Genomic DNA, 26,299 nt, shown 5'->3' with positions numbered 1-26,299 from the left:
AGGAGGCCCCTGGAAGAGGGACCTGCTTTTGCCTCTGGTGTTGACCTTTTTTAGGTCAATAAATGTAAAAAAAGAACTTGGGTGTTTTGGTATGTTTTTAAAACCTTTAATTAATTAATTACCATTTTTATTTTTAAGTAATCCCTACACCCAACGTGGGGCTCGAACTCAACCCTGAGATCAAGAGTTGCACTCTCCTCCGACTGAGGCAGCCAGGGGCCCCTAAAACCTTTTCTTTTGAAATAATTTCCAACTTACAGAAAAGTAAGCATCCTTCCCTTCCAAATTGTCAACATTTTACTTGATTTGCTCTATCACTCTCTTTATTTTCTCTGTATGTATTATTTTTCTCCAAAGCATTTGAGAGTAAATTGCAGATATGATGTGCCTTTACTTCTAAATACCTCAGTGTGTATTTTCTATAAACAAGGATGTTCTCTTACATACAAATCAGGAAATTAATATTGATTTAATGCCATTATCAAATCCAACAGTTCTCAAAGTGTCCCTTTAGAGGATGTGTGATTGCCAACTCTTTCTATAATAATATATAGACAATATTTGCCTTTTTCACTCTTACTCCTTCAGGAATGTACAATGGGGGTTTCCAGAGGTTCCATGGTGTGTAATGACCTCATTGCTCTAATGTTAACATATAATGAATTTATTATTGTTGTTTTTGAATGCATTATAAATCAATGCTTAATGATTTTTCTTTGTTGTAATTTCTAATACAGTAAATCTCTTTAGATATAACCTAGATAAACAAAAGCTATTTGGGGTGTTCAATAATTTTTAAGAATGTAAAGGGATCTTGACATCAAAATGTTTGAGCTATGCTGATTTAATGTAAAAATTTTTCAAATTTTAAGTTTTTCTCACTCTTTGGGTCTCTGGTTGGGCCTGACAATTAAGCAGACAAAGAAAATAACAGGAGAAAAGTTCACAGATTTATTTAAGTTTTACAGGACAGGGAAGCCTTCACAAGAAAATGAAAACTCAAAGAAACAGACTTGTATATTCTTATGTTATTTTTTTGTTTAAAGATTTTATTTATTTATTTGACAGAGAGAGACACAGCGAGAGAGGGAACACAAGCAGGGAGAGTGGGAGAGGGAGAAGCAGGCCTCCCACGGAACAGGGAGCCCGATGCGATGCGGGGCTCGAATCCAGGACCTTGGGATCATGACCTGAGCCGAAAGCAGATGCTTAACGACTGAGCCACCCAGGCACCCCTTCTTATGCTATTTTTGATGAAGAGTGGACATCATGGAGGAACGTAATAGGTCAAGGAGTATGAGGTAAGCATAGTAAACCCGGAGAAACTTAGCAAGGCTTCTTTGTTCTTGCCATCCCTTTGTCTTTGCAGATCAGGGTGTAGGGAGGGCACCTCTCACACAAGGATTTTTGATTGGTTTCAGGGAAGAAGGATGGAGGGAAGTTCAGAGTGACTTTCCTGATCCTGCTGCTTTTTCAAGCTCCGTTAGTTTACAGTATTCAATATGCCAAGGTGCCATATTTTGGGGTACATGTTCTGAATGTCATCACACCACACCCACCAATACTATTAGAGGGCTTTGAGAAAAAGGCACACTGAAAGGGGCTTATTTATTTATTTATTTAAAGATTTATTTGAGACAGAGAGCAAGACAGCAAGAGAGAGCCTGAGCAGAGGGGAGGGGAGAGGAGGGGGGAGGCAGAGGGAGAGGGAGTAGCAGACTCCCCACTGAGCAGGGGGCCTGATTTGGGGCTAGATCCCAGGACCTTGAGGTCATGACAGTAGCGGAAGACAGGCACTTAACGGACTGAGCCACCCAGGCGCTCCTGAAAGGGGCTTATTTTTATCAGTGATAATAATTTGTTAGAGTAATACTTGTACAGTCCTTTGCGGCTTTCGAATGATTTTTACACAACCCTGGGTGGGGGGAGCTGCTAAGTATTAGTATTAGAGGAATTAGAATTACAGGCTCATAGATCTCTGCACTGCCATGGCATGGCTAAGTCATATGAATACATACATGCCGTAGTTAAATGGCTATTTTAGGCAGCAGATTCTGTTCTGTCTGGTTTCTGAGAAGCCACTGAAGCAGGAAGACAAGGGAAAAGGAATTTGGGAGCATCAGGACAGAGGGGTGGAAGGGTGAAAGGCGGAACACAGGATTAGGATTCAGGACAAAGCTGGGATTTAGGGATGATTGGCTCCTAGGTTGAGGATGGGAGAAACAGCGGGTGGAGAAACTGCGTAGGGGCGGGGGCCGGGCAGGGGTTTCTGGATCTGGTGGGGGCTGGGCCCACCTGTGGCTGGGGCGAGACCGAGGAAGGGGCGGGACCTATACCAGGTGGGCGCGACCGACGCGGGCGGGGCCGACCTCTGGGTGGGCGTGGCCTACGTGGGCGTGTCACGGCCGACGTGGGCGTGTCACGGCCAACCGGGGCCGACCGGGCGGTTCGGCGCGCTTCCTGGTGTCACCCGCAGAGGGCGCCGGCCGCCGAGCCGCCCGCAGAGTCGCGAGGCCGGAAGGAGCGCGGCGCCGCCCCACTCGCCCCAGCCGCCGCCATGAAAGCCGTGGTGCAGCGCGTCACCCGGGCCAGCGTCACAGGTCAGTCGGGCGGGGCCGGGGCCGGGCCCGGGAGGAGCCACCCCTGACCCCGCGCCCGGCAGTCACTGGCCGCCCCCGCGAGGGTTCCGCCGGGCCGTCCCCAGGGCCGCTACGGCCGCTGCGGGCCCTGGCCAGCTCGGCCCCCGCAGCCCGAGGTCCCCGGGTTGGCTCCGGGCGCCGCGGCGGCCGCGGAGCAGTCCACGTGCCCCGCGGACTCCCGCGCGGCCCTGGCTGCAGGGTTCTGCTTTGGGTTCACGATAAACGCGCCTTATTATCGTCTTTTTTTTTTTGGCCCCGAGTATCGGGTGGCAGAACCTCCGAGCATCCCCATGGCCCGTTCTTCTGTGGAATGTTGCACAAACAACACGTAGGCAGCATTTCCGGAGCAAGGACCCCGATTCCCCCCTTACAACGTTCTGTTTTAAATTTCCCATTCTTGCCTATTGTCTACATGTCCCAATTTTTATGGAGCTTGACTGCCAATAAAATGCACAGATATGAAGAGTTGTTCATATGGATGAGTTCTGACAGTTGTGCACACCCACGTGACCAGCACCCAGGCTGGATACAGAATGATCCCCGCCCCCAGGACACCTCTCTTTCTCACTTCTCTAACCCTGCAGGGATGGGGTCAGAATCTAAAGAATTCTGGATGAAGTATTTCTCTTTGCCACCAGTTTCTTGTGGACCAAGCCACCCAGCCGTTAGTCATTGCTGGATCACTGTAGTCTAGCTCAAACATCAGAGATCCAGATGGTTAATGTATATAAGGTAGTCGTTTTAGAAAGTCAAACCAAGATAAAAAGATGTTAAAAATTTTTTTAATGACTAATTTTAAGATGGTCTTCTAAGTCTTCGGGTTTTTTTCTTCAGACTTACAGTATTGTCTCAGTCCAAGTAATTCCAGATATCCTTTTCTTTAACCAGTCTACACCAAGTATGTGTTCTTGTGTCCACAAAAATCTAAATTTAAAAACAAAGCAACAAAATCCCCTAAAGAAACAACGCACCCAGCAAAACCATATATTTAGATCTGAGAGTCTACTTTTCAATGCTACCTAATGATTTCTAAGCTGTTCTGTTAACTGATTTTGGATATGGTCCTGGAGTAATAGGGAACACAATAGCTTTGGGATTTACACGGCTTTTATAACAAAGGTTTTTTGGCCTTTCAGTTAATATTTAAATGAACTAAAACTGGGTAAATACATAGATGAAAAGATTTTTTGCTTTTTTGAGCAAAATCTTGCATTCTGCTCTGTGTGGTCATCATGAACAATGAGTGAACTTTGAGGAATTTAAGTTTTAATTTTCTCTTGCACTCTTCATTCTGCTGATCTGAAATATTGAGAACATGTATTTTGTGAGATTTGCTGAATAGTTTGAGTGATTTTAGTTTACTATTTAAATTGGTGCTTTTGGGGGCGCCTGGGTGGCTCAGTTGTTAAGTGTCTGCCTTCGGCTCAGGTCATGATCCCAGGGTCCTGGGATTGAGCCCCGCATCGGGCTCCCTGCTTGCAGGAAGCCTGCTTTTCCCTCTCCCACTCCTCCTGCTTGTGTTCCCTCTCTTGCTGTGTCTCTCTCTGTCAGATAATAAATAAAATCTTTAAAATAAATAAATAAATAAAAAGATTTAAATTGGTGCTTTTGGTTAAAAAACAACAAACCTGCATATTAAAAAAGGTAAGGGTATTTAAAAAAAAGAGAAGGGTATTTAAAAAAAGAGAAGGGTATTAATTGTGGGAAGTTTTAAATAAAATGGAATTCTCTCTCAGTGCTGGAGGGACCTTCAGGTTAGCCAGGCCTTCTAGTTGAACTGTAATGGAAAGATTTTCTTATTCCTTTAGAATGTGACTGGCTTCACTGAAACATGGCTGTACACAAATGGCATTTTATTATGGGGGTCTAAAATGTCACTTCTGATTTTATGGTTGGGACAGAGTACAATATTAGGAGTCATATCTAATTATGTGGCAGACTCACTTAATGAGATTGGTCAAGCACATTTTGATGCCTTAGCATGGTTATTGTGATAATCTAATTTTAAAAGCTTTATTATGGAACATTTCAAACATGTTCCTTTGGTTACACAGGTGGCAAAGTGTGGTAACTCCCATGTCCCATCACTTAGCTTCAGCAGTGAAAATCTGAATAGAATCATAGAATGTTGGGAAGAGGATCTAAAATGGGCTTGAGTGAGTTAATTTGAGAGGTTGTGAATTCTTCTTGAAGAGGTCAGTGGTGATGCCAGTGTACATGGTAAATTGACCAAATATCTCAGGTCTTTTCTAGCCCTGTGATCTGTTGTCTAAATTAGTGACTCTCAAGTTTTTTCCCTTGGAAATCCATTTGTCTATAATAAAAGAACCCTTTGGATCTCCTAGTTCTTCTACTTGTCCCTGGAGGGCGGAAACAAAACTACTCCAAAATAAGAGAGCAAACTATGTTATAGATAGGCTTTGGGGCATAATTTTTTTCTTATTAAGGCAGTAATACATTATAAAAATGTTGAAACTCTTCAAAAAATTTTTTTTAAAGATTTTACTTATTTATTTGAGAAAGAGGGAGCATGAAATAGTGGCAGAGCTCGGAGAGGGAGAAGCGCACTGAGCAAGGAGCCCCTCTGGGACCATGACCTGAGCTGAAGGGAAACACTTAACTGACTGAGCCACCCAGGCGCCCCCCTTTTTTAAAAAACTTTTTTTTTTTAAAGATTTTATTTATTTATTTGAGAGAGAGAGAGCACGAGAGAGTGGCTGAGGAAGAGAGAGAAGCATGAAACTCTTCAGGTAGTGAAGAGTTTGAATAGTGATTCTACTTTTCGGAATCTGTTCTAAGAAGAGAATACTAATTGTAGGAAAAGATTTAGAAGGATGAATAGGCAGAGCAGGGAGGATTCTTAGAGCAGTGGAACTGCTCTGTATGGTACTGTAATGGTGGATACATGTTACTGTATATTTGTCCAAACCTATAGAATGTACAACACCAAGAGTGAACCCTAATGTAAACTATGGACTTTGAGTGATAATAATGTGTCAGTGCAGGTTCATCAATTGTAACAAATGTACCCCTCTGGTGGGGGATGTTGACAATGGGGAAGCTATGCATGTATGGGGACAGTGAGTATAGTATCTTTTTCTTTTATTTTTGAGAGGGGATGTGGGGCAGAGGGAGAAGGAGAGAGAGAATCTTAAGCAGGCTCCATGCCCAGCGCAGAGCCTGATGTAGGGCTCGATCTCATGACCCTGAGATCATGACCTGAGCCCAAATCTAGAGTCAGACACTTAACTGACTGAGCCACCCAGACACTCTCAATCTCTGTATCTTTGCTCAATTTTGCTGTGAACTTAAAACTGCTCTAAAATGTAAAGTCTAAAGTCTAGTATACAAAGATTTTCCCCACAGTGTTATTTATTGAAGTGAGAATTTTGAAACAAACAATATATCCAGCCCAATGGGATGGTTAGTTGGTCCATTGGATGGACTGCAACTATTCCACTTGATGGGATGTAACTATTAAAAGATGTTTAGGAAAAGCTTATAACATGAAAAAATCCTTAGGCACTGTTAAGAAAAAGATGGGACACAAAAATTTATATACAATATTATTACAGTAGTTGAAAACAAATACAAAGTAAACCCATGGATAGAGAAAATATCAAAAGGAAATCATTGAAATATTAAAGTGCTTATCTTTGGGTGTTCTTTTTTTCCTTCCTATTTCTTATATTTTCCAAATTTTCTATAATGCTTATGCATTAATTTAGTGGTGGCTATAACTCAATAACCATTATATTTAAGCTTTTAAAACATACTATGGGGAAAATTTTAAAAAATACATTGATATTATAAGAAAATTATAGTGACTTCTTTAAAGAACAAATAAAGCCGGAAGCTTTTTCTAAAGCAACCCAAACAAGCGAACCACCCCAATTGTTTATTGCTTATTTCAGGATAGATTATTTCTGTTTTCAGCTTCTGAGTCATTGGCTCAAAGGACAGTAAATCACTCATAGTCCATTATAAGCCAAGCAACACAGAAGAAAATACTTCTTAGCATAAAAAGAAGAGAAATTAAGCTTTACTGATATTTGGGTTGGAATGTGTTGATGCTGATACTCCCCTGAGGTCTGCATGTCAGGTGGTCCCTTGTCAGATAGGTGGAGAAGAGGGGGGTTTCTCATTCTTTCCTTAGCTTGCAGGATATGGCAACACGTTCCAGTCTATGATGCCTTGTCAGGTATATTTACAGATACTATGATCCAGCAGAAGCAAACAGGAACATGGCAGAGTCTACCCTTCTCCGGACTGGAACATTAGGTTAATAGATGGTAAAATAACAAGACATCAGTAATCTAATGAGATTTGGCAAAAAGTTGGCCAAAAATTTTGAAAGATACAAAGATTTAACATTTGAAATATGGATTTAGGTTTACCATCATAATGATGCATCTTGGCCTAAGAACTGTGCCAGCATGAGATACTGCCTCTTGTTAGTAAAGCGTACATTTGAGTATAAATACGTACACAGATGTTTGGAATATATATTAAGAGGTTTGTTGTTTTGTGGATGAGGTGCATGAATGAAAGGGATTTGGAGGTCATTGGTTTAGAATACAAAGTTTAGTACCAAACTGGGAAATAATAGAAGTTTGCTGACTTGAAGCTTAACTTGTATTTATTTAATTATTATTTTTTTAATTTAAAAAGATTTATTTATGCATTTTAGAGAAGGGGGGAGGAGCAGAGGAAGAGGGAGAGAGAGTCTCGAGCTCTGGAGCTCGACGCAGGGTTTGATGCCACGACCCTGAGAACCTGACCTGAGCCGAAACCAAAAGTTGGATGTCAACTGACTGCACCACTCAGGCACCTTGAAGCTTACCTTTTAAACTGTGGTTTTTATGTATAATGTATTTATCTTTTCATAGTAAGTAGAAAAATTATTTCTTTATTTTTCTGACATAAATGTCTATTATTTTGTGCTGTCTCTATATTGTGTTACCATATTTGCTGATTCCCAAGAAAAGCAGGTATCTCTTTTCAGAGAATTAATACAGCTAAGCTTGATTCTCTGGAGAGGAAAACTCTGTTCTGTTTTTACAGATGGGCAAATTCTGTCATGGAAAGTTTAAGGTGTCTTACCCAAGGTAACAAGGATGAAAATATGGCCCTAAAATTTGGCTTAATGGTTATTCATTTAAGAACTCATTCATTCTAGATAAAAAAGAAGTTATAAGAAGTATGTGTGATGTTTAAACATTCCTTTGGTTACTTAAAAGTGCATCATGCCACCTGTTTGGTTCTGAGTCTTTTTTCCTTTTTGTTTTCTTTCTAGTTGGAGGAGAGCAAATAAGTGCTATTGGGCGGGGCATCTGTGTGTTGCTGGGTATTTCTCTGGAAGATACACAGAAGGACCTGGAGCACATGTAAGAGGCAGATTTCTGAGTCATTGCTGTTTGAATGGGCTATGTATGGTTATATCTCTATCTATCTCTACCTACCTACCTACCTACCTACCTACCTACCTACCTACCTAAGTTATATATATACATACACTGGGAACTTTGATAGTATTTTGTTCCTATGAAGTGAGCCCCTGTTACTTTTATCTGTGTCCCATTGATGTAATATGGTTATCTCCATGTTTCAGGTGAGGAGACCAAGGAAGAGTAGTAGTTTGTTTGTCAGGTGACACCCACTAAGTCAGGAGCAGAGCTGGAACCCAATGGCCTCGGTCCCTATTTGCTCCTTTATCCATGAACCATTCTCTTATTGCAAAACTTAACTTCTTTTCATATGAATGATTTCTCTTTCCAATTTAAGCAGTATGATCTGGGCACCATTTATGCACTTAAAAAATGCTCAGTTCATTGTGTGCATAGGATCTGGAGCTCAGACAGTTAAATTACTTTCCTAAGATCATGAACATGTATGTAGCAAAAAGCCTGAATTCAAGTTAGAATCTAGGCTTGCTGACTTGGAAGCTGGTGCTCTTTTTACTAAGATGGGGGAGTTTGTCATTGCTGTTCCCTGACTGGCTCTCTAAGTACAGGCCGCCTCCCCTGTCCCCGTGTTTGCCCTCCTCCCACCCCCAGCACCACATGGCACATTTGCTTCAGGTGTATGTGGATCTGTTTATTCTGCCTGTTGGTGCCCATACCTGGTGTAATTCCATCCAAATGTCCCTTTGTATTAGGTTGAAATCAGACTTGGAACTTAATTCCTGCTAAGGAATAAATGTTCCCTGGTTCTCTTCCTTGCCAAAGTGACTGCTCTTTCTTTCTTTCTTTCTTTCTTTCTTTCTTTTTTTTTAAAGATTTTATTTATTTATTTGACAGAGAGAGATGCAGTGAGAGAGGGAACCACAAGCAGGGGGAGTGGGAGAGGGAGAAGCAGGCTTCCCGCCAAGCAGGGAGCCTGATGCGGGGCTCGATGCGGGGCTCGATCCCAGGACCCTGGGATCATGACCTGAGCTGAAGGCAGATGCTTAATGACTGAGCCACCCAGGTGCCCCAAAGTGGCCGCTCTTTGTCATCCACATTTATAAGAAAGGCCCTCCTGGGGCTCAAGAGGCATGTGACACAGTTGTCAGGGAGGCTTTCGCCAGCCTTTTTGTATATTTGCAGTAACCTTGAGTGTTCTTCATGGTGTTTGCCCAGTGGTTCATTTTGAGTAGCTCCAAGAAAGGATGTAAAAAGGGGGTATCGTTTATTCCAGTGTAAAGATTGAATTCTTCTATAAAAAAATTAGAATTGGACCCATGTCTTGACATATCCACTAACTTGAAAGAGCAGGTAGTGAGTGGTTGTTCTTAGCTCCGGTTCCCGTGGGTAGCTGCTGGAGGGACTGACCAAAAAAAAAAAGGAATCCCAAAACAGCCCTGTGACTACCTCACATAACTTGCCCAGGGCCCAAATAACTTGCTCCTTTTGTCCTTATATATATGTAATACATATAATATTATGTCAATATTATGTCCTTATTTGACAGGATGTTGGTGACATTTTGGAGGTATGGAGTGTGTTGGGGGGCTTATGAATCTTTAGGTAGCTCTCACCACTGTTTTCCTCTTAGGGTCAGAAAGATTTTAAACCTGCGCGTGTTTGAGGATGAGAGCGGGAAACACTGGTCGAAGAGTGTGATGGACAAACAGTACGAGGTGCTGTGCATCAGCCAGTTCACCCTCCAGTGCGTCCTCAAGGGCAACAAGCCTGACTTCCACCTGGCAATGCCCACGGAGCAGGCAGAGAGCTTCTACAACAGCTTCCTGGAGCAGCTGCGGAAGACGTACAGGCCGGAGCTCATCAAAGGTAGGCAGGAGGGTGAGCCCGCCCAAGAGAAGAGTCTTTGGGACACTTCCAGAAGGGGGAAAAGAGAATCTGCAATTACAGCATCTCCTTTTCCAGGAAGTTTGTTGTTTGTGCTTATCACTTCTTTAAAACAACGTAGTGGCTGCTTCTCTGCTGTGGTAAGATTCCTCTGAAGGCCCCTGATACTGTTTACCCTTCTTCATTCTTCTGTTCACCTGTGAAATGTTTAGCAACCCAGATGTGTGTTTGATACAGTGGTGTTTCATTTTGCTTGCTTATCATGTCCGACAGAGAAAACAATGCAAGCCACAAATATGAGCCACATGTCCTTTTCAATTTCTAGTAGCCATATTAAAAAAAAGTAAAAAGAAACAAGTGAAATTAATTTTAAAAGTATATTTTATTTAACCCAAATATATCCAAAATAGTATAATTTCACCTCACCATCAGTATAAAAAGTTGATTGAGATCATTTTCATTCTTTTTTGGTGCTAAAGTCTTCTAAATTTTGGTGTGTAGTTTATACATATAGCCCATCTCAATTTGGACCAGGCACACTTCAAATACCCAATACCCTTTGTGCTTAATGGTTGTCATATTGGACAGTGAAGTCATAGGTCTTCGCCTAACTGCTTATTGGCGGGAATGCCAACCTAGTTTGACTGAGGTTTAGTCTAGAAAATGCCTTGGAATAGTGGTCCTGGTTTATGGGAGATTAATGAATCTGAAATTATGAGTCTGTTTAAGGGACATTCATTTATATTGTTTTCATGTTTCTGGGGGGGCAGATTGCATTTAAAACCATCATGTTTTGCCTTTTTCTTTAAAGCTATTAGAATGTTTAGCCTCCTTTGGCAATACATCTCACTGTGAGGCTGTTCTTAGTAGAATGTATCAGTATCTGGCTGCAATATCTTTTGCTGCCATCATACTCTTTTGTAGACCTCTAAGACTTGTTAATAGTTAACTCTGTAGTATCTCCTATACTTTGACTTTCTCTGGAAGAAACAATGCTTGATCCCTTATTTATTGGACCTATTTTCAACCTGAAGGGTTAGAAATTACTGCCTGATTTTGAAGCTCTGTAACAAAGCCCCACATTGAGGATTGTCAGCTCATCAGATTCACTTACGTTTAGAAGAGTGATATTCTTGTCCCTCTTCAGCATTTCTTTCCTCTTACCCGTGTGAAGTGTCCGTTTGCCATGATTAGGATACCCCTGCCTTAAATCGAATCCCACTCTCTACTTGGGTCCTGATAGAGTAGAATGTATTTGCCTCTTCTGGAAATAATCCAAGTTTAGAGCTCCATTCATAATTCTGGTCATAGACGTCTCCAGTATTTTTTCCCACCCTGTGTCCACTGGGATCCTTCAGCATGGCTTTGCTGCAAACGTGTTTCTTCCCAAAATTAGTAATTAAGTCAGGTCATCTGAATAATTATTTCTGTTTGCTGAGCTGAGGATTAAATGCTGTTATCATTGTCTTCTGTGCTTGATATTTGTAGAATCATCCCATTTCTGAGTAATCTCAGACGTATTTTAGAATGTACTGAAGCCCTGTATAAAAGCGTAAATGAAGGCACTTTAAATGGGAGAACACTAGTGGTTGTTAAGGAATGCTCAAATGAAAACAAAACAGCTTTCATCTGAGTCCTTGAAGAGGAGTGTTTTGTGTATTATTAGGTGTTTTGTGTTCCTTTTACTTTTTGAAATGATATGTATTTTATCCAGATAATTCTCTGAAGTGCCTGAAGCAATGTAAACACTATAATTTTATAAGGGGCCACAATTTAAGTATGTGGGGATATGATACATCTGATCGTTTTGATAAAAATTGATGTGATTTATGCGGAGAGTTTTAATCAAAATTTATTTCCAAATCCTTCGGACTTTCAGAAACACTTCAGTGAAACAACAGTGCCTGTCTTGCTCTTTCAGCTTTTTATCTCTTTTATGGTCTTTGGTAGAACAGGATGCAGAGAGCATGTTTTACACGCTTGCTGTGTTTTGCTTAATTTTGAGTTTTTGGTTTCCAGCTCCAGTATGAAAAGCCCTCTGAGAGCTGAAAGGATGATGGAACACAAACCAACTGCTAATAAATACATTTTCTTTATTTTAGGATTCTCGGGGCTGCTTTGACAATTTTAAGACTTAAATAAAGTAGTTTAATTTCCTTTTTGAAAAAAAATTTAAATTTTTTTTCTAGTTTTATAATACAATTGACATGTAACACCCTATTAACTTTAGTTGTACAACATGATGATTTGATATCTGGGTATATTGTGAAATGATCACCAGTGTTATGTTCCGTTAGTTCATCACCTCATGTAGTTACAGTTTTACTTTTCTTGTGATGAGAACTTTTAAGATCTACTCTCCTAGCAACTTTCAAATATGTGATACAATATTGTTAACTTTGTTCACTTTGGCATACCTTATATTCCAGAGTTTATTTATCTTACAACTGGAGGTTTGAACCTTTTGGCCACTTTCACCCATTTCACCCACCTTCCACCTCCTGCCTCTGGCAACCACCAATCTGTGCTCTGAATCTATGAGATGGGTTTTTTAGATTCTACATGTATGTGAGATTGTATAGTATTTGTCATTCTCTGACTGAAAGCCCTTAAGGTCCATCCACGTTCTTGCAAATGGCAGGATTTCCTCCTCCTCCTCCCCCCTCCTCCCCCCCCCTTCCCCCCCTTACCCCTCCCCTCCCCCTCCTCCTCCTCCCTCCCTCTCCTTCTTCTTCTTCCTGAATAGTATTCTCTTGTGTCTATATACCATCTCTTCTTCACGTATTCATCTATCAGTGGACACTTAGGTTGCTTCCATGTCTTGGCTATTGACTTAATTAGATTTAGTGTTTATTTTCACTCCTTTGCTCTTTAATGACTAGAACTTTATTTTAAATTTACATTTAGTTTATTTCTCTTAACTTGTTGTTAAGGATTGAATAGCCGGAAGATTGTCCCCTTTATTTCCTGTTCTGTTCCCTACCCGCCCCACCTTTCAGGCTTTTCCTCACTAGCTGCAGCTCTTCCCCTTAGGCCCCGCCCACCTCAACTGTCTTCATTGAAATAGAGCTTATTGCTTTATGACTGAAGCATGTGGAGGTATGATGAGTTCAGGTTCAGCTTGGGCTAGGTGCCCTCTGTCATCACCGCTGTGACTGTTCTCTGGGATTCTCTGAGCCCTGCTTTCCCCCCGTGCATGTCAGCCTTGTCCTCAGGCATGCCTTCTGCAGGATGGTCATGATGGTTGCAGTCTTCACAGTTCACCATCCCAAGAAGGAGAGCAAGTCTTTGTTTCTGCATTTCAAGCGGAAGTCCTGAAAGTCACGTTGATTGGGCCAGCTTAGGTCACATGGCCACCCTTGAACCAATATGGGATGGACTGCGTGACTCAGTTTAGGTCATGTGTTTCGTAGAATACGGAGTTGACCTCCTGGGGGCCACCTGGAGCCACAGTGGAAGTCTGGGGCTGTTGGAAAGCGGGATAGGAGAAATGCCTTCTGGAAGGGCTACCTGAAAGTGCCACTTGTGTGTCCTTGACTTGTTTTGTTGGTGGCTTCTGGAAGGTGGGATTAATAGAAGGGGTGTGGTCAAGGGGAGTAGGCGGTCCTAGCAGAACTGCCTTTCTGGCAGTGGGGATGGAGAGGGGTCTGTCATAGATGTGTATGCAGTTAATGAGGGTACCCCCTTTTCTGGGTACCTGGGAGGGAGGAGCTAGTAGCGTAATTCCCCCAAATGGCTCTTTGAGGCCTGTTCTGCCCCATTTGGTCTTGAGTTGGTACTTGAAACCAAGCTGACCCACCACACCCACAGGACCAGAATTCTCAGCACCCTTGACCTGTTTGGGTGTAGTTTGTTTGGAACTCTCAGGCTTTGCTTCTGCATGGCACCCTCCCCACTCTGGTCCAGTTCAGCTGGCCCCCTGACCCTTTGGCTTTGTGGGAGCCTCTCCTCTTCTCAAGAACTTGCCTACCTTGCCTTATGCTCCTATTCACTGTTGCTGCATAGCATACTACCCCAAAATGCAATGGCTTAAAAATAACCCTTCTGTCTTCCTCACAGTTTTGTGGGTCAGGAATCTAAGAGGGGCTTAGCTGGGTGCTTGTCTCTGATCCATATGGTGTTGGCTGGGGCTGGAGGATCTACTTCTAAGATGGCCCGTGTGCATCTTGCTTCCCCCCTCTTTCCCACCTCATCTTATTCTCCAGGGTCTCTCCCCATCATTTGGGCTTCTCGCAGCCTGGTGGACTGTTGGGTAGCTTGATTTCTAACATTGTGGCTGGCTTCTCCCACAGTGAGCACTCCAAGACCAGGCGTTTCAAGAGACAGGAAATGAGAGTGCCAGCCCCTTGAGGCCAGGCCTGGAAAGGGGTACAGCATCACTTCTGCCATATGCTATTGGACAAAGCAGTCTCACAGCCCACCCAGCTTCCAGGGGAGGGATGGAGACCCACCTTGCAATGGAAGGGATGTCAGAATTTGTGGCCATCTTTAATCCTGCATGGCTCATAACTCTGGTGATTTCAAAGGGTTTTTCCTGTTCTCTGGCTCTTCCTCTGATAATTGATTTAGGGGGAAAAACCCAGTGCATACATTCATCAGTTTTTGCCCTCTGCTGCAGAATGAGCCAGAGGTTAAGGGTGCTTTATTGGACACCCAGAGTGACTGAGTGGGCCCAGGAAACTGGGTCCAGATGTGGCCCTCGGCAGCCCATTGGGAATCTCCATCCTTCAGAAAGAGCACTGAAAGTAGTGTTCAGTGGGAGGCATTACATGCTCTCAAAGTTGAGTATTAAACATGCATTGCTTCTATAGTTAGGAAAAAAAATAAATGTTATACCAAAACGGAATAGTTGAAAGAGAGCTCTCTGCTCTCAAGCTTCTTGTTCCAACACTGAGCCATTTGTAATGGGCCCAGGGAAGCAATCACTTGTTGGCTTTGTTGAGCAAATCAGAAGCTGCCATGGTATTAAAAAGAGCTACCTGTGTATTCTCTGTGGGGTCTGATCTCTTGTGGGCGGCAAAGAGCTAGACCAGCGTGGAAAGACATCTCAGGAGAGTAGCAGCTCTCTGAGTGCCTCAGCTCTGTTCACTCCGTGATATGGCCATTAGGTCAGTGGCTCCTTCAGGTTCGTTCACAAAGAGAAGGCACCAGGAGGAGGAAGCCCCCATCTAGTGTTTGCTTTGTGGTTAGTGTGTAATTTTTATGGATTTGTTTAATTTCCTACTCTTTTTACTACAATAAAGCATGTTAGCAATCTGAGTGAGCTTTCAGTGGAAGCCTTTTATATGCTTCGGCAAGGACTCGGATGCCAGAGGCATTATTGTTAATGTAAATTTAGGAAATCACAATGTGAGATCACATCTTCATTTTTTTTTTTTTAAAGATTTTATTTATTTATTTGACAGAGACACAGCGAGAGAGGGAACACAAGCAGGGGGAGGGGGAGAGGGAGAAGCAGGCTTCCCGCAGAGCAGGGAGCCCGATGCAGGGCTCCATCCCAGGACCCTGGGATCATGACCTGAGCCGAAGGCAGACGCTTAACGACTGAGCCATCCGGGCGCCCCGCATCTTCACTGTTAACAAATGGCAAGGCTGGTGGACTGTGGTACAGGCCGATCGCTCTCGTGAAGTCTCATGCAGATGTGTGACTGATGTTGGCCAAATTAGTTTTTAAATTTTATTTATTTATTTGACAGAGAGAGAGAGAGAGAGGGGGAACAGAAGCACGGAGGAGCTGGAGAGGGAGAAGAAGCAGGCTCCCAGCTGAGCTGGAGCCCGATGCGGGGGGGGGGGGGCTCAGTCGATCCTAGCTGGGATCATGATCTGAGCTAAAGGCAGACAATTAACGACTGAGCCACCCAGGCGCACCAAGTTTTCTGTCACTCCTTCCTTTTCATTCATTCTCCTCAGTGATTTGCTTACCAGCTTCCTTTATTTATTTCTGCCTCTTTTAGGTCTTAGACGTACACTATGTCATCTCTGTGACTAGTTTACTAACTCCCCTTTGCCCCAATGGCAAACTATATCCATTTTTGTTTTTGTTTTTGTTTCTTTTAAAAGATTTTATTTTTAAGTAATCTCTGCACCTAACGTGGGGCTCGAACCTACATCTCCAAAATCAAGAGTTGCATGCCCCACCGACTGAGCCAGCCAGCCTCCCCAATCCATTTTTGTTTTTAGATCCTAGCTTTTCATGATTCCTTGATTTGCTTAGTTGATTTTCCAAGGTGAACAACAGCCTACTTTTTACCAGTTCTCCTTTCCCCACCTGTCTGGAGCCACATTATAAACAGTGTCATAGATGTGGTGGTGGTTCAGTATCCTGCGGTAATGGCAGAGCACTTGCCTTATGCATCACACCGTAGGTGCTCAGTTATTTTGTGTGATGAGTGCCCCTGGGCCCAGGGAGATGAGGGCAGGCTTATTTTGGTGGCTCTACTGTTCCATCCGTTTGCTTCCTCCTTGGGCTCCTTCTTCCTCCCCCCCCCCGTCTTTATTCTCCTTCACCCCTTTTATCTCATTTCCTGAGTCCCTCCATACTTCTGGTCATGAATTGTGGGGTCAGCCTCTTTTTCTTGCCCAGTAGAGTCTGTTATTGCAGCTCAGTTTGAAGACTTAAAGGCCATTTTTAAAAAAGAAGATGTAGGCATAGGCATAAAGAAACTCACTATCGTCGTAATCTGAGGACATGAAGTAACCCAGGATGAAAGGAAGAGTCTGAATCTCTCGGCAGAAGTAGGACAAATTTAAAACCATATTGTTTTGGGGTCCACAAATTCAGAAATGTTGATAAATTAGTTGGCTCTCTATATTTTCTTCAAACAAAGGTGTATTAAATGATAACGTACATGGTATCGTGTCTCAATTGCTTTTTCTTTCTTTGCTGTGCCCTGAGGGGATCCTCCAGTTTACTAATTTTTTCTTTGACCATGTCCAGTCTGGAGTTTATTTATTTATTTATTTATTTATTATTTATTTATTTTTTTATAAGGAAAGTTCTCTCTCTTTTTTTAAAGATTTTATTTATTTATTTGACAGAGACAGAGATAGCGAGAGCAGGAACACAAGCAGCGGGAGTGGCAGAGGGAGAGCAGGCTTCCCGCCGAGGAGGGAGTCCGATGTGGGACTCGATCCCAGGACCCTGGGATCATGACCTGAGCCGAAGGCAGATGCTTAACGACTGAGCCACCCAGGCGCCCTAGTCTGGAGTTTAGCCTGTCATTTGAGTTTTAAGTCAGTCACTTATTTTTTATTCTCAGTATTTATTCTTTCTAAAATTAACTTCTTTTTTATTGTGGTAAAATACATGTAACATAAAATAAACCATTTTAAAGTGTAGAGTTAAGTGATCAAGTTGTGTAACCATCACCACTGTCTAGTTTCAAAACATTTTCATTACCCCAAAAAGAAACCCTATGCGCATTAAGCAGCCACTTCCCATTCTCCCCCACCCCTAGCCCTGGCAACCAGGAATCTGCTTTTGGTCTCTATGGATTTGCCTCATCTGGATATTTCATATAAATGGAACCATACAATCAATATGCAGCCTTTTGTGTCTGGCTTCTTTGACTTAGCATAATGTATTCAAGGTTCATGTTTTGAACATGCATTGTGCATACATACATACATACATACATACATACATTGTAGTATATTATCAGTACTTCATTCCATTATATGAAGAATATTCCACTGCATGAATATATCACATTTTGTTTATCCATACATTCACTGATGGACACTTGGCTTGTTCCCAGCCTTTTAGCTGTTGTGAATAGGGCTGCTATACACATGTGTGGACAAGTTTTTGTTTGAGCACCTGTTTTCAGTTCTTTTGGTTATATACTCAGGAGTGGAATTGCTGGATCATATGATAATTCTGTTTAACTTATTGAGGCACCGCCAAATTCTTTTCCACAGTGACTTTTTACATTCCCACCAATGAGGGTTCTGATTTATCTGCGTCCTTGCCAATACTTGTTATTTCCTTTTTTATTTTTATTTATTTTTTGATTATAGCCATTCTGGTGGGTGTGAAGTGGTACAGCATGATGGTTTTGATTTGCATTTTTCTAATGGCTAATGATATTGAGCATCTTTTCATGTGCTTGTTGGCCATTTGTATATCTTCTTTGGAGAACTAGCTATTCAAATTCTTCACTCATATTATTTTATTTTATTTTTATTTTTAATTTTTTAAAAAAGATTTTATTTATTTATTTGTCAAAGAGACAGAGAGAGAGTGCACAAGCAGGGGGAGCTGCAGGCAGAAGGAGAAGCAGGCTCCCCGCTGAGCAAAGAGCCCAATGCGGGACTCAGATCCCAGGACCCTGGGGTCATGACCTGAGCCAAAGGCAGACACTTAACCAGCTGAGCCACCAAAGCATCCCATCATCACTCATTTTAAAATTGAATTGTTTGAGGTACGCCTGGGTGGCTCAGTTGGTTAAGCACCCAGCTGTTGATCTCAGCTCAGGTCTTGATCTCAGGGTTGTGAGTTCAAGCCTCGAATTGGGGCTCACAATGAAAATTGAATTGTTCGTCTTTTTTTTTTTTTTTTTTTTTTACTGAATTGTAAGTAATTTATAAATTCCAGATGAAATTAGTAATATGATTTGCAAATATTTTCTCCCATTCTGTGGGTTGGCCTTTCACTTTCTTGATGGTGTCCTTTGATGCACAAAAGTTTAAAAATTCTTTCTCTTTTCTTTCTTTCTTTCTTTCTTTTTTTTTTTTTGGCTCAGTGTGGGGCTTGAAATCATGACCTGGAGATCAAGAGTCTCATCTCCACTAACTGAGCCGCCAGGCACCCCTAACATATTTTTTTTTTATTGAAGTGTAGTTGACATACAATATTTTTTTTTTTTAAAGATTTTATTTATTTATTTGACAGAGAGAGACACAGCGAGAGAGGGAACACAAGCAGGGGGAGTGGGAGAGGGAGAAGCAGGCTCCCCGCAGAGCAGGGAGCCCGATGTGGGACTCGATCCCAGGACCCTGGGATCATGACCTGAGCCGAAGGCAGTCGCTTAACCAACTGAGCCACCCAGGCGCCCGACATACAATATTATATTAGTTTCAGGTGTGCAACATAGTGATTTGACATTTATATACATTACAAATGCTCACCTTGGTAAGTGTTGTTACCATCTGTCAGCGTACAAGTTATAACAATATTATACACTGTAGTCCCTGTGCTTTACTTTATATCCCTGTGACTTATTCATTTTATAACTGACAGTTTGTACCTCTTAATCCCCTTCACCTATCTCACCCATCCCCCACCCCTAACAGTTTTTAATTTTGATGAAGTCCAGTTTTATTTTTTTTTCTTTTGTGTTTTTTGGTTTTATATCTAAGAAACCATTACCAAAGTCCATTGTTGTGAAGGTTAACCTTATAGTTTCTTCTCAAGAGTTTTATAGTTTTAATCCATACAGGTAGGTCTTTGATCCATTTTGAGTTAATTTTTGTGTATGGTGTGAGGTAAGGATCTAACTTCATTCTTTTGCATGTGAATATCCAGCCTTTCCATCATCATTTGTTGAAAAGACTATTCTTCCCCATTGAATGGTCTCTGTACTCTTGTTGACTATATATGTATGGGTTTATTTATGAACCTTCAGTTCTGTTTCATCGTTATGTATGCCTGTTCTTATGCCAGTGCCTACACTGTTTTGATTACTATAGCTTTGTGTAGTAGGTTTTGAAATTGAAAATTGTAAGTCTTCCAATTTTGTTGTAATTGATTTTTGAATAGGTAATATGATCAGATAGTTCATACATCAAAATGATATGAAAAGGTCTGCCTTGGGAAGCCATGCTCTCACTCATGTGTCACCCACTCTGTTTCTCTTACTCTCTGTAGGCAAGCACTTTTAATTTTTTCTATCTTTCTAGTGTTTCTTCATGCACATGTGAGCAAATATGAATATATGTATCTTTTTATACAAAGGTAGCATCTTTAACAAATTATTATTATTATTATTTTTAAAGATTGTATTTATTTATTTGACAGAGAGAGACACAGCGAGAGAGGGAACCCAAGCAGAGGGAGTGGGAGAGGGAGAAGCAGGCCTCCTGCCGAGCAGGAGCCCGATTCGGGGCTTGATCCCAGGACTCTGGGATCACGACCTGAGCTGGAGGCAGACGCCCACCCAGGCGCCCCTTTAACAAATTATTTTAAAAAAGATTTCATAGTGTGTTCTAGAGATTCTTTCCTTATTAGTTCATAGAGAACTTCCTCACACCTTCCGTAACAGCTGTGCAGTGTTCTGTGGTGGGAACAGAGCTTAGCTTATTTAATCTATTTTAAATCTCATTTAATCTGTATTGTTGGACTCTTGGGTTGTTTCTGATTTTTGGCTCTTGAAAACAACAGAACAATGGTGATGTAATGAATAAATTTGTACATAGGCCATTTCATGTTCAGGCAGGCATACCTGGGGATAAATTCTCAGAAGTGGGATTGCTAGATAGTGCTCTATGGTCCTCTGTAGGCGTTGATCTTTTTTCAGTGTGTGAGACATGTTCTTCACCGTTTTGTTAACAGAGTGTATTTGATCTAGAATGTTGTCTTTCTTACAGGTGAAAATGGCATCTCCTTTTAGTTTTAATTTGCAGGATATGGTTGAACATTTTTCAGATCTTTGTGTGATTTATATTTCCTTTCCTGTGAACTGTTCATGTGCTTTGATCAGGTTCTTTATTTCTGTGAGCTTTTAATATGTGCTGTGAGTTGCAGATATTTTTCATCCATTTTGTCATTTGTCCTTTGTCCTTGCTTTAAGGGTTGTTTGCTGGATAGACCTTTCTTTTTTTTTAATTTAATTTATTTATTTTAAAAGATTTTATTTATTTATTTGAGAGAGAGAAAGAGTAAGAGACAGCATGAGCAGGGGGAAGGGGAAGGGGGAAAGGGACAAGCAGACTCCCTGCTGAGCAGGGAACCCAATGTGGGGCTTGATCCCAGGACCCTGAGATCATCCTGAGCTGCAGGTAGACATTTAACCGGCTGGACCACCCAGGCGCCTGCCTGCCTGCCTCCCTCCCTCCCTTCTAAAAATTTTATTTATTTATTTTAGAGAGAGAGAGAGATGAGCAGGGGCGGGGGGTGGGTGGGCAGGGAGAGAGAGAGAATCCCAAGCAGATTCCATGTGGAGCTCGGAGCCATGACCCTAAGATCATGAACTGAACTGGAACTAAGAGTTGGATGCTCAACCAATGGAGTCACCCAGGTGCCCCTGTGTTTTTTTCATTTTTTTAAGTAGGCTCCATGCCTAGCGTGGAGCCCAACATGGGGCTTGAACTCATGACCCTAAGATCAAGACCTGAGCTGAGATCAAGAGTCAGATGCTTAACCGACTGAGCCACTCAGGTGCCCCAAGGACAGACATTTCTGATATTAATTTTTTGAAATGTCTGCTGGATTTTGAATCATAGTTTCTTAGGATTTTTATGACATTTCCTACTCCAAAGTTACAGAGAAATCTGGCTATTTTCCCCCCTAGTGCTTTTATGCTTTCATTTTTTATTTTGAAATCCTAGATTCATTTGGAGTTTATCTTGTATACAATGTAAAACATAGATCCAAAGTTTATCTTTCTCAGGTGGTTGTGAAATGGTTTCCCAAAACAGTTATTTAAAAAACCATCTTTACCTCCACTAATCTGAGATTCTGACTTTATCCCATATGAATTCCTATATGTGTTTATGAACTGTTAAGTTTTGTTTCTAGTCTGTGGTTTTTTTTTTGGTCTATTTATATGATGAAGAAACACTTTCAGTTATTGAAGATTTTGGTATGCTTTCATATTGGGTAAGGTGAGTCTCACCCACATTGCTCTTTGGAGTTTTCCTGCCTATTCTTAATTGTTTTTCTGTATGAATTTTTAAATCAGCTTGTCTAGCTCTAGAAAATAATCTGTGTTATGTTTATTTGGATCACACTCATTGTATAAATTCATGAATCCTGTGGTGCATGATGATAATCACCCTCTAGCATAGTCCCTTACCTCCTTTGACTGTTTTGTGGCCATGGGGGCTCCCCACTCAGGGGAGGGTCAGAGTTTGCAGGCTTAGTCCTTCCAGTCTACCTTTGAGCCTCTCCGAGGCTACTTCTGCCATATGTCTTTTTTTCCTAGAGACTCTGAACTGGGTTAGAACCCTGCTGTGAAGCCCCTCCAAGGCCATTCTCTTCCAAAAGTGAAGACTTATTCCCTAGCCTGTGTCCCAAACCATGTCCAGTCACATCACCCAACCCAGCACACCAGAGGTTCTACAGTGAGGCTAAGTGATGATATTAATACGCTCCTTTAATATAATACATAGGAAACTCATAATAAAATGCCAACAACATGGGCGCCTGGGTGGCTCAGTTGGTTAAGCGACTGCCTTCGGCTCAGGTTATGATCCTGGAATCCCAGGATCGAATCCCGCATCGGGCTCCCTGCTCAGCAGGGAGTCTGCTTCTCCCTCTGCCCTGCCCTCTCTCATGCTCTATCTCATTCTCTCTCTCAAATAAATAAATAAATAAAATCTTAAAAAAAAAAATTGCCAACAACATGGAGATGCACTGAACTTGAATGTAAACCTTCTTCCATTATTATAGTCCCAGGGAAAACTTTTAGGTCAAGCTTAAATTCTGTATCATATTCAGGTATAAAGGAATTGAAGTCTAAAATCAAACCCCATGGTCTGATGAGCTCAGAAGCCGTTCTTCCTAGTTTCTTACTTCGCTGCTCTCGATGGAAGGGTGTCCTTGCCTGGTGGGGTCCAGGCTCTTTCAGCACATCTGCGCCAGCACTGCACAAGGCTCCATGTAGGTCCTCTGGGGCCTCAAACACTGCATGTCCCTACTCAGGCTCCCTGGTGCCTCAATGAGGAGACCAGGGAGCCTTCCATGCAGTTATCCCGAGCAGAATGATGCCATGCCCGGGACCCCAGGAAAGACCAGAGATGTCCAAGCAAAGCCTGATGGCCAGAGAAAACCTTGCCTTCAGCCTGCCTGTTAGGCGAGGAGGGCTATGCCAGTTGCCTTGAATCTGACTTCAGAACTTCAGCTCAGATGAGAATTTAACCCAGAGAGAGGTTAATTTTGGGCTATTTCCCCTGGCAGCTCCTGTTTCCAGCTCTTTGGTTTGGAATTGGGGTGGCCCCTTGGTGGCAGGTGCCCTCACCTGGGAGTAGGCACTTTCATTTCCATCCTGGGCCACAGGACCTGTTCACCAGTTCCTCTGGCCATGGAGTCCCAGGCCTGAGACATCTGCTGCCTGGAGGAGGTGTTTCTCTTGAGTGGACTGAACAACGGCAGAGACAAGCAGAGACTCCTGATAAGGGAGACTTGAGCCTGGGGAGAAGCCACGAGATTCCAGGAATTGCCTTTCCCTCCATGGCCCTGGATGTGGAATGGAACCTGCCAGTGTTTCTAATGCTGCTGACTGAGGTCTAATGCGGCTGACAGGGCCTGTTATGTGACCCTTTTCCTGTAACTGAATCCTTTCCCCAGCCAAGTCATTTAGGAAATGCTGTTACTGGAGCTGCTGGTCTTTGCTGATAGCTCCCAGAGCCCTGGCCTCTGCTTCATAGGCTCCCTTGAGCCAGATCAGCCCCCTGGGGAATCCGTACCCTACTGGTGGTGCCCCGAATCAGCTGAGCCCTCTGGGGAGGTGGGGGTGGGGCACTCTACCCTCAGAGAAGCAGTTCCATGCTGGTGGACAGAGCTACCCTAGTGCCCATGACCCACCAGGGTCCACTCCCCCGGGTTCCAGGCGTGATGCAAGCCTGTGGGTCTAGACCAAAATCCATTAGCTGCAGTGACCCTTGCCTTGCCACATGCTTATTTTGAGTCCCCCGGTTCCACACATTTGCTTGATTTCTTGGTTCCCAGCTGGTGCACCTAATGTTGGAGCCTCCATCAATAACCCTCTTCCCTGCCTGCCCAGGCTCTGAACAGCTTTAAAGTAGAACGAAGAGGAAGCCTGGGTGGTGAGGACTTTGCCTTAGTGACAGAGGGAGCTGCCTTTGGGGATGTGCTTAGGTGGGCTGGCCCAAGGCTCAGGACTTGTCCCCAGAGGTAGGCCAACTCTCAGCCTGGTCATGGCTGTGCAGGCTGGCTGTGGGAAGTGTACGGGCTTGCTCCCAGCCAATCCAAGAAACTGTCAGGCCTTTTGTTCTCCATTTTTCTTCAATAGCATGTTCTTTCAGTGTGGTTTTCTTGTCGCCTGCCCCCACCCCCATTTGCCCATATTCTACCATGGACAGCGGTAGGAGTGACAGCAGTAACAGGGACCCAGATTTCCTGCAACCTGACTGCCGGGCTGTGGGCCCAGGGCCATGCCTGTACTAACATGCATCCTCCTTGTGGTGAGTGTCCTGCTGTCATCCTTGAACCAGCCGGGGCATGGAGAGGCAGGGCAGGGCTTCTCGGGGAGTGGTGACCATCATCAAGTATTGTTCAAAGGGGTGGGATGTCAGCCTTCGCAGGTGAATGGGGCTCACTGGTGTGGAGCCGGTAGAGGCCTTGGACAACCAGGTCACAGCAGGTTTGGGGTTCCAGCTGGAAACGTGTGGCACAAACGTGCTTGACATGTGCCTCTCCTCCGGCTCTGGACAGAACCCTGGGACTTTGAGTTAAGGATGACTTGATTATATCACCACTGGAGCCCAGCTGTAGTTCTGCAGATAGGTTTTTGTCTTTTAAGATTATTTTTAAAAATGTTTTTATTTCCTCTGGCCAGTATAATTTTTCATGGGGCTTTACTCTTTGATCTGAACTGGAAAAAATGTTCCCATTTTAAGACCTCTTAAAACATGTCTTTGGATTTATTGTCTGTACAAATGGAAATTCAGATAATAGTTCTGTTCATAACTGAAGAAAAACAGGAAAAGAAAATAAATTTCTTGCTACTTGGAATGATAAACATGGTGAAGGATATGCTGTATATCCTGGCAACAGAAATTCAAGGTCGGAAATAATTCCTTTTCTCCTGAGTCTGCCTTCAGCTTCCCTGAGGAGAGCAGCGGCTGAAATTTGCTACTAATTGTAGCCATAATTTTAGCATGCAATTAAACACATGATTTCCTTCCCAGCTGATGTCTTTTTAGCTAGTCTGACATGGATAAAACAAAAGCCCTGTAGATTTAAATGGCCACTTCAATTTGATAGGAGTTGAAGAAAAGTCACCATTGTTTGAGCACGTTTGGCTGCACGATAGGCATGTGGTTAATCTTGCCTGTGAAAATGGTGAACAGCTTGGGTGCTTCTAATGTAGTTTCTAATGCTGCTGTCCGAGCATTGAAGGGAACCAGCCGTTGGTATGCCCATTATGCTGAGACCCTCCAGGAGGTAAGGATCAGTGGAGGGAGTGATACCGGCGGGAGGAGTCCGAGATGGAACTTGTGTGGTTGTGATGGCAGGAGCAGAGGTGCATGGAGGTCACCTCATGCGGTAGTGGGTCTGGTGTCCGAGGGAGCCCAGGACCTGAGAGCAGAGCCGCTCTCCAGGGAGGGAGTCAGAGAGGCCCCAGGCTGGCCTGCCCTGGCCTAGTGTGTCTCTTTGGTGCTTTTCTTTTCCTTGGTCTCTCTCAGAGGGTCATCTGCTCTGTAAAGGATGTTTTGTGTGAAATTAGGGCTCCTTGCCCAGGGGAGTTTGGGAACTACCAAGGTAAAGAAACTAAATAGGTTTCTCTACTCAAGGACATGTTGAGAGTCTGTTACATGCTGCTGTGCTTTGTGATTCTCTGAAGGAGAGTTCAAACAAATGTGGTTTTCCAGAAGTATGTGACCGTGGCATTCTTTATTCAAGGAATACCTGGCAGGGCAGTTTGGGAAGCATGGTTCTGGTTGTATGGAGCCTCTTGAACAGGACTTTTTATAACAATGAACATTACCAAGTCTTGAACATGATTTTTTATAACAAGAGCAAATGGTGATTTTGCACACACCGTGTGTGAGCCGTTGTCCCAAGCACTTGCATGCATGGTCTCATTAAATTTTCCCCATGTTTTAGGTCCTCTTGTTAGTATCCCTGTGATACAGGCAAGAAACTGAGCCATTGGGAGGTTAAGAAGTTGTCCAAAGCCTCAGAGTTTGTGAGGACTGGGCCTGTCCTTCTCTTCCCAGCCTGGGTCCTGGTTGTCCTTCAAGTCCTGGACCCTGTGTAGCCTCATCCAAGAAGCCTTTCTGATTCCTTCCCCATCCCCAAGGAGGACTCGGACCCTTCTCTGGTCTCCAGAGCCAGAATCCCTCAAGGTCTCTGCCATACTGCGTTGTCACCACGATATGCCCAGCTGTTCCCCATACTGGACCACAGGGTTCATGAGTGCCAGGGCTGTCTGTGCCTGGGAGCTGAGTCTTTGGTCTCTAGCACCA

At 43.1% G+C, this 26,299-nt stretch overlaps 1 protein-coding gene across 2 annotated transcripts in view; it reads left to right on the top strand.

Annotated features, from left to right (window-relative positions):
- The first annotated feature begins 2,457 nt into the window (after positions 1–2,457).
- Positions 2,458–26,299, top strand: part of DTD1 (D-aminoacyl-tRNA deacylase 1) — a 175,024-nt gene continuing 151,182 nt past the window's right edge. The window contains exons 1-3 of one of the 2 annotated variants that reach the window (XM_035005777.1): positions 2,458–2,600; positions 7,936–8,026; positions 9,675–9,910. In XM_035005777.1, the coding sequence (XP_034861668.1) occupies positions 2,558–2,600; positions 7,936–8,026; positions 9,675–9,910 (370 nt within the window). In that variant the 5' untranslated portion in view covers positions 2,458–2,557. The remainder of the gene's footprint in view (positions 2,601–7,935; positions 8,027–9,674; positions 9,911–26,299) is intronic. The other variant, XM_035005778.1, reaches the window with a different exon arrangement.

This window comes from Mirounga leonina, unplaced genomic scaffold (assembly GCF_011800145.1).
Source record: "Mirounga leonina isolate KUSES-001 unplaced genomic scaffold, KU_Mleo_1.0 Mir_150, whole genome shotgun sequence".
NCBI classification, from domain to species: domain Eukaryota; kingdom Metazoa; phylum Chordata; class Mammalia; order Carnivora; family Phocidae; genus Mirounga; species Mirounga leonina.
Note: the sequence above shows the minus strand (reverse complement) of the source record. Positions and strands in the feature narration are given on the sequence as shown.